At 40.5% G+C, this 9,115-nt stretch overlaps 1 protein-coding gene across 1 annotated transcript in view; it reads left to right on the top strand.

The window, feature by feature from the left end:
* The window catches only part of LOC117475892 (eukaryotic translation initiation factor 4 gamma 1-like), a gene marked incomplete in the record, with an annotated part of 62,371 nt that overhangs the window by 11,007 nt on the left and 42,249 nt on the right, over positions 1 to 9,115 (top strand). Inside the window, 2 exon segments of the mRNA XM_034122233.1 lie at positions 2,409 to 2,603; positions 4,018 to 4,120. Of these exon segments, the coding sequence (XP_033978124.1) occupies positions 2,409 to 2,603; positions 4,018 to 4,120 (298 nt within the window).

The following is a 9,115-nucleotide window of genomic DNA, read 5'->3' as shown; positions in this document are numbered from 1 at the left end:
GATTGTGGTTTATCTCCTTTATTGAAATAACCATGAACATCCTTACAAGCGACTTAGAGAAAAGGGGAAATCACAATTATTTCTGCAAGGATTTTCTCATGTCGTCCCGTGCCTAAGGATAGTTAATAATCAACAATGTGTTTTAATATTTCAGAAGGATTACCTTCTCCTCGAGTACATGTGAAAGATTACACACATTAAATATGTAGCTACTTTTAGGTTTAAAGGTATACCTGAAAAGACGTGATGTTTTTGAGTTTATCAGGGTGTATGCAGGGAGACTGTATGATATTTAATTGCCTTATTTAAGATAGTTTGTTGTATTGTAATATTGGTTTCTTAACTATCGAGGAACTATTGTGATTTTAGAAGTGGTATTTATTGATGAATATTTCCCCTACTCTTCACATCAGATTGTATTCAAGTTAAACTATGCTTTTTAATCACAATAAGAAAGTGATTTGATTTGATATAAAAACAGACAATTTAATTCTCCTCTCTTTATTTAACTAAGTAAACATTTAGATAACGAATCCCTCTCTTGGAGTTACTCCTCCTGAGTTCCAGTCTTCAGGCCTTGTTGTTGTGGATCACGGCTCTGCATGCTGCTCGTTAATTCACCGCTTGGCACAGAAGTTTCCGGGTGCTTTGCTCTAACTGATTGTGGTGCTTCTTCCTCTCTTCCCACCCTCCTCCTCCTCCTCCTCCGCTCTGTGTGTGCCCTGTGTGTTTGCTGCTGAAGGGAAGCTTCAGGTCGCTACAGGTAACTCAACTTCCTCTGTCTTACAGTTCTCCTCCTACGCAGTTTCTCCTCCCACCATCTTAATAAGCGTGTCAAATATTTGGCCGTTTATATGTTCTTTCTTTTTGGCTCGGTGTGATTTTTCCTGGCTGTAGAGGTTACCTCCCAGCCCCGCAGCAGAATGTAAATGAGGAAGCTGTGAATGAATTAGCATGAGCTGCTTTATCTCTGCTGGCAGGCTGCGCCAATATGTCTCCAGCTGGAGTCCAGCCATAGACTCGGGGGCAAACCAGGAGCTAGTGGTGCAGGGAGGACGTGTTTCTGTACTTATAGTCACTTATTCCTCTCTCTTTAGGTCCTGAACTTAAGTGAAAGTACTTTTGCCACTCTGTCAAAACACTGTGTTGCAAGTAAAAGTCTTAGCATTGAAATTAAAACTTAAAAAAGTAAATACAATTTAAGTATTAAACGTAAAAGTACCAATCCAAAATAATATTTCACCTACAAGCAGAGGTGAGAGAAGTACTCAGATCTTGTGCTTGAGTAAAAGTAGAAGTACTCAGATCTTGTACTTGAGTAAAAGTAGAAGTACTCAGATCTGGTACTTGAGTAAAAGTAGAAGTACTCAGATCTTGTGCTTGAGTAAAAGTAGAAGTACTCAGATATTGTGCTTGAGTAAAAGTAGAAGTACTCAGATATTGTGCTTGAGTAAAAGTAGAAGTACTCAGATATTGTGCTTGAGTAAAAGTAGAAGTACTCAGATCTGGTGCTTGAGTAAAAGTAGAAGTACTCAGATCTGGTACTTGAGTAAAAGTAGAAGTACTCAGATCTGGTACTTGAGTAACAGTAGAAGTACTCAGATCTGGTACTTGAGTAACAGTGGAAGTACTCAGATCTGGTACTTGAGTAACAGTAGAAGTACTCAGATCTGGTACTTGAGTAACAGTAGAAGTACTCAAATCTGGTACTTGAGTAAAGTAGAAGTACTCAGATCTTGTACTTGAGTAAAAGTAAAAGTACTCAGATCTGGTGCTTGAGTAACAGTAGAAGTACTCAGATCTTGAGTAAAAGTACTCAGATCTTGTACTTGAGTAAAAGTAGAAGTACTCAGATCTTGAGTAAAAGTAGAAGTACTCAGATCTTGTACTTGAGTAAAAGTAGAAGTACCAGAGTGTAGGAATACTCTGTTACAGTAAAAGTCCTGCATTCAAAATGTTCCTCAAGTAAAAGTAGAAAAGTATTATCATCAAAATATAGTGAAAGTAGCGACAGTAAAAGTAGTCATTGTGCAGATTGGTACTTAAGTACAGTATGGGAGTAAATGTACTTAGTTACTTCCCACCTCTGCCTACAAGTGAATATCTTGCTTAAATGTGGAAATTCAATTCTAGAAGTGTTAATAATATATATTTATCATACTCTCTTTTATTGTTAGAAATGTATTTATTAGGATAACCCCCCTTGAGATGCACCATGGCGTTTTCAAGGGGGTCCTGATTGTCTGAGCCCCTACTCTCCCTGTTTGGGAATAAATTAAGTGAATTGAATCCATGCTTTAGTGAATATCCTTCATATACATTGTTATGGTTCACTGATAGAGACTCACACAAAGTTGCTCATTTTTCCTTCCTCTTCCTCCTCTTCCTCTTCCCTTCCTCCCCTCCAGCCCTACTACACCAACAGGGCCGGCCTCCCTCCTAACGGGGGTCCTCGGGGCATCCCTCCCAACAGCGGCCCCCGGCCCGTCACCCCGACCCACGTCTACCAGGCGGGCCCCGGCTCTCAGATGATGATGATCCCCGGGCAGCAGATCCGCTTCCCCAACACCCCCCAGGGACCCGCCTACTTCATACCTGGAGAGGTGAGAGGAATTTAAGATGTGACGCTACATGGTGTATGGATTGATCACATGACACCTTTTTCCTCATATCATTCAGTGCTTGACGATACACCCAAATGTGTTTTAATCATGTTAAATATTTATTGACTGACTACCTCTTTCTCTCCATTTGTATTCATTATAAAAGGCTATATTACATAAAACAAATTAAGTACTATTAATAACAAGTACAATTGTGGGTACCACTTTACAATAAGACTATTTGGCAAGATGACAGCCTTATATTGGCTATCTTGCTTACTTTTGGCGCATTTCAACTCCAGCGCGGTTTAAGCTTGCCGTGCCCGTTTTGGGTTGCGTTTCCACTTGGCGTATTTCCGGCTAGCGGGTACCTTTTCACAGAGTTCCCGTTAGAATATTTTTTTGCCGGTCAACATGTCCGTTAAAGTTTAAATCTTCCGGACAAAAGGGAGAAAAGTACCAGTCAAAGGTCTACTTTGTTATGTTATTTATTGAGCTTTAAAACAAATTGATATGATTCGATATTTAAACAAACTAATTATAGTAGATTAACTACATTATTCAAAAGTGTACAGTAACTTACAAAAACGTGGGAATAATAAACAGAGCGCTCTCTCCTTCTCCTGACAGCCCGCCAGTATCATGCAGCTCGCGGATCCAGTAATGAGTGACCCGACAGTAAAACTAAACATATCTAGAACTAGTTTAGGTAGTTTGAGAGGTAATTAAAATAGCTACGTGATATTCTAACCTGAAGTGTGTGTGTTTTGCTCTGCTCGCCGCTGCAGGGGATCATGCAGAGCTGCGTGTCGACTCGTCAGCAGCAGCTGATCTCTCTCCCGTCAGATTAGACTTTACTCGCGTTTATGTCCATATCGATCAGATCTAGCTAGTTCTAGCTAATGATATGACTACGACGTTAGGGTCTGTCAACCCTAAAAGGTGCTGTGGACGCTAAATACCGTAGCTAAACACCAATCATACATGAAGAATGACACAACAGCCTGAAGACAGCAGAGCTCTGACTATAGCGCTTGTCACACACGCGCACACACACACACACTTACTTACTTTATGTTTAACACGCTAACACAGTTCAGTGTACTGTTATGCTGTTATGTTCAGTCATCGTTCTTATGTTGAACATGAATACATTTACTTTGCAAGTAATTATGGGACGTATTTCTTCTTTCATAGCCATTTTCCTTCATACTTTCTTGCCGTGAAATAGGTCTTAAAAAGTCTTACATTTGAGTTGGGGGAACCTGCAGGAACCCTGTGATTGGTATCAATTCAAATGTCCTAAAGCTGTATATTGTGATAGAAAAGTATCTTTGCTTGGCTGCCGTTATTTGTACGAATGCTCCTCTAACTGTTTCTAATAACAATACCCTGACTCTCCTCTGTTCCTCAGTACCGGTCAGCGGCCTACGTGACGACCCCCCAGCAGTACCCGGTCCCTGCAGGAACGCCCGGCTTCTACCCCGGCACCAGCCCCGCTGAATATGGTACTTACGGTAAGAGGCTCTACCTGGGCCTCACCTGAGACACACACAAAGCTACACACACTAAGCTAAGCTACACACACACACTAAGCTGCTTCATAATCCAACATAGGAGCCATCTTGATATCAGACATAATATTTGGTTTTGCCCGCAGAGGCTTATTGTTGTCAGATTGATGGGTTCTGATATTGCTTTTAGTTAAGGTGCACACACACACGGCGCATTTCCACTGCAGCGCGTACCACGGTTTAAGCATGCCGTGCAAAACCCGGCCTATTTTTTGTTGCGTTTCCACTAGGGGTAGTTCCGGCTAACGGGTGCTTTTTCACAGTTTGTCCGGCCCTCCAAAATCCAGGTTCTTTCCGGTCCAACAACCGGGCTGAGTATGCTAAACTAGTGACGTGAAGCTGCATACACTCTGGTGGCTACCATTAGCAGCTAACTTTTCCGCTCCGATTTTTACATAAAAAATGGAATTATGGATTATAAATTATTTCTTCAAAGGCACAGGTACATTATCAACCTATGGATCGACAGTTGTAGCATTTTTCTTTTTCGTTTTAATGCCATCGAACACGTCTTTTGACCTAATTGACAGCTACGGTGAGACGATCTGCCGTAAATGCTCCGTAAAGGTAAGTGTTGTGATGTCTGTGTTTGCTTCCCCTGTCGCAAGTTCGGATCGCTCAGTGATGATACTATACCTAAATAATCAGTGGAGTCTCAGCTTTAATCGGCTATATTGTATGTGCAGCTACGATAAGTAATAAGGGTATCTTTATCTTGAATTGTGTGCCGCAGTGCGTTAGAATTTTTTCGCTCAGGGGTCATTTAGACGCTTCTTATGAGACTTGTGTTTTGTTTTGGTAAAAATGGTTCATATCTTCAGTTAGCTGAGATTCTTCCCGTTAATCTGGTGCTACACATTAATAGTTTCATAAATGTTAAGAAGCCCTGAGACATTATCTCGAGAAAAAAACGGTGGGAGGGGTCCAATGGGGGGACCGCTGTGCTTAAGAGGTTAATGAAACACAAGAAAATACATAAAAAAAAAAAAAAGACTATCTCAAAGAGTAAGCCATGCAAAGTACACACAGCAGGTGCAGTCAAATGGACTAGTGTATTTAACTTCTGCAACTGAACAAATACAGTGACTCAACAGAGGATCCCATGTGTTATCACTCCCTCTAGAGGTGACTGAGTGTCGGTGCATCACAGAGGGGTGATGATGCCCTGACAAAACAAACTTGCCGACCCCCCCCCCCCCCCCCCCCCCCCCCCTCCAGTAGGCATCTGAACTATGTGTTGTCTTTGTTTTAAACTGTAGCTCACCAGCAGTAGAATACACTGGCCTGAATACAGGACTGTAAACACACATTTCTTCCTTTCTGTGTCATGCCTTCTGCACATCAGTGTGTGAGCTGTGTGATGCATTCAAGATTCAAGGCTTTTATTGTCCTGTGTACACAGCTACAGTGTAGATATGTCAATGAAAATCTTAGGTCACAGGCTCCTCCAACGGTGCAACACAATAAAACAGATAAAATAGTACACATTCTGCAGCTGAATGTTTTCATAAAATACAAGACAAGTCTGTTTTAGTTTTAGCATTTCTTGATCCCTCTTCTTGAAGTCAACAAGTGTCTTAATGAGATAATTATACGTAATCACGGCCGACGTTAGCCGCCTTTAGCTTAGCGGTGGTGACGTCATGTGACCGTGCCGTACTTCCTTTATAGCCCAACATTAGCCGCCTTTAGCTTAGCGGTGGTGACGTCATGTGACCGTGCCATACTTCCTTTATAGCCCAACATTAGCCGACTTTAGCTTAGCGTTGGTGACGTGAAGTCATGTGACTGTGCTGTAGTTCCTTTATAGCCCAACATTAGCCGCCTTTAGCTTAGCGTTGGTGACGTGAAGTCATGTGACCGTGCTGTAGTTCCTTTTAAAGCCCAACATTAGCCGCCTTTAGCTTAGCGTTGGTGACGTGAAGTCATGTGACTGCTGTAGTTCCTTTATAGCCCAACATTAGCCGCCTTTAGCTTAGCGGTGGTGACGTGAAGTCATGTGACCGTGCTGTAGTTCCTTTATAGCCCAAAATTAGCCTCCTTTAGCTTAGCAGTGGTGACGTGAAGTCATGTGACCGTGCTGTGGTTCCTTTATAGCCCAAAATTAGCCTCCTTTAGCTTAGCGGTGGTGGCGTGAAGTCATGTGACCGTGCTGTAGTTCCTTTATAGCCATGTTATGACCCTGGGAGCCTTTTACTAATATTTTAAGTGGTGTTAAAATGTGGAGATTATCCTGCTAAACAACACAAGTAAACGTCATCAAAGTTTATTTGCCACATATCTTATTTCCTGCGCTTATCCCAAATCCAATGAAATATCCCATTGTTTTTTTTGTGGACCGAACCAGAGGGACACTAACTTTCTGATTGGCCGACAGAAATATGACGTCACTGCACCGCTCTATTGTTGGCACAGTAAGCTGTTTGTTGTCTCGGGCTGTTGGTGTGTGTGTGAAATGCTGCAGGTAAAAATAGGTCGGTTGTGTAACTGGCTTCTATTTAACTTTCTTTGTCAGTGGATAAAAGCCCACGGAGAAACAAACCAGGTCATGAATCTCAGTTGTCTCGTAGATCTGACATTGGATAAGAGTATAAAGTCTTGTGTTGCCAACGGTCTCATTTTACAGCAACATGTGCATTCAGATGTCAGATTTCATGATGCATTTGGAGCAGTTTTAATATTCAAGATGGGATTGAATGGAACCCAAGTTATTATTAATTTCACTTATTGCAGTTTCATGTGTTTTCACAATAAATGGAAGTGCCAATTTCATCAAAAGGGGTAGCATGGTTTAGCATTAGCTCGTTATATAGGATCAGTAATAGTTGTTTTTTTACAACTATTTCTTAGTTGTTTGTGCTGTACTTTAGCACAACTGATTGACCCTCCATGTCGTGTTCATTTAGCAAATCACATGTCATGTTGTGAGGTGATTTAAGCACATGACCCTAAATAACCGGTCATGTGACAGTGACACACAGCTCTCAATTTCCAAAGTGGCTCAACTACTGAATGGGTTTTAAAAAGGTTGTTTCAGGAGACGTTAAAAAGTAGCACAGTATATGGCAATCATTGGTCTTTATGCCCGCGATGTGCACCATAAAATGTGTGTAACTGCATGGTAACAATCCCAAAATACAAACCCAACACCCCCCTCTGATGTCTTCAAAGTGGTACAGTCCGTTTGTCCATTGAGTCCTTTTCTAGCAGTCAGGTGAAGACACAAACACTGTGCTGACGGAGTATGGTAACTATTTTTAAAGCTTCCCTCCCCCCTTATGTTGTGTGATTTGATTAACTCACCCCACAAACATACACACACTCGCCCCCTCCCCTGTAGTTTGTTGTGATGCCAGAGTGGCTCGGATAACTTATTCAGGGGGAGAAATAGGGGAGTCTTTCTGAAAATCAAATCCACTCTGAAGCCCCTTTTCACCGGACTAAAACGTCATTAACATCTGGCTTTTATCCTTGGAAACAAAGGTTAATAGTTCCCAGGAAGTTGAATGATTACTAACAAAGATCCATGGGGATGTTTTCTATTAATATGAATTAATACCACAACAATCCGAGTCACTCTTAAACCGAGTGTTGTTCATTCTCAGGCAAAGACTCAGTAGTATTAGAGCTGGGTAACATATTGATATTTTGTCACTAGCATGAAATAAGACCAGATATCGTCTGAGATTTTGGATATTGTATATTATAAGTGTCGTCTTTGCCTGGTTTTATTGCAGTACAGTAAAGTAATCTATTATATGGACTGTTCAAGCAGCTCTATATTTGCTAACTTAGTCATATCCACATGACTAATGATTATGTATTGAATTGTCATTGCGTAAATATTGTTTTAAAGCACAAATGGTCCAGCCTTATGTAACAGTATTTAAATGCTGCGTTCGGCAGTTATTGAAATCTAACAAACAGAAAATACACCAAGATATGTACTATTAGAACAATTATTACCACATCAATCCCAGTCTCTGAAAAGCCCTTTTCCCATGTGACAAAAATCCACTAACAGCTGGCTTTTGTCTTTACTGGGAAAAGTTGCAATTGGCATTTTAACTCTGCACTAATCACAGTATTTATCAGCAGCAATCTGTAGCGACGGAAACACGCTGGTTTACATGCTAATTCTTGCACCTTTTTCGTGTTGAAGTTAATATACATTTGAAAGAAAATCAAGAGGTATTTGGACAATTAGCATTTATTTATTACAGTTTTTAAATCATAGCCCCTTTGAGTTAATCCCCTTTTCCCCATTAGACAACAAATTCACTTGCATCTGGCTTTTGCCTTCATTGGGAAAGTAACAAACGTCATTAAATACCGGGACAAATAACTCCGGGAGTGGTCTTAATATTTATCAGATACATGACACCCCGATTTCCTGCAATCAGGGAAACCAAAAAAAGGTTTATTCAAATATTTATTAACAAAACATACAATTACTATGCTCTCCTTTAAGCCACCAGTAAACACACATTTTTCATCGCTCAATGTAGTAAAAACACACAATTTACACCGGACAAAAACTAAATAAAACTCAACAAAATGAATTTTCTACCGCTCATCAACGACTAACTCTGGTTTAAAAGTTTGAAAGAGAGAATCAATATGTAAAAAAAAAAGACTTTTCCACTGTGAAACTCTCCACTGTTTACTATAACCTTGCTTCTGGTGTCCTTGACGTCCAAGTTCACATTCCTGCAATGGTTAACGGACAATATCCTCTATTTTTAGCTGGTTTTACCATGTTTAAAAACCTGCAAATACACGTTAAAGTTGCTGGAAAAGGGGGGCTAGAATGACTCAACTTAAAAGTTATCTCACCCATTTCTCTGTTTTCCAAAAAGAGTGAAAGACAGTAAAGGAATCATGAAGTAATTATAGCATTTGATTGGTTTAATAAGACTTGATCACTGTATTTTGTAA

The sequence above is a fragment of the Trematomus bernacchii genome, unplaced genomic scaffold, assembly GCF_902827165.1.
Source record: "Trematomus bernacchii unplaced genomic scaffold, fTreBer1.1, whole genome shotgun sequence".
NCBI lineage: Eukaryota > Metazoa > Chordata > Actinopteri > Perciformes > Nototheniidae > Trematomus > Trematomus bernacchii.
The sequence above is the reverse complement of the archived record's forward strand: the minus strand, read 5'-3'. Positions and strand labels throughout refer to the sequence as shown.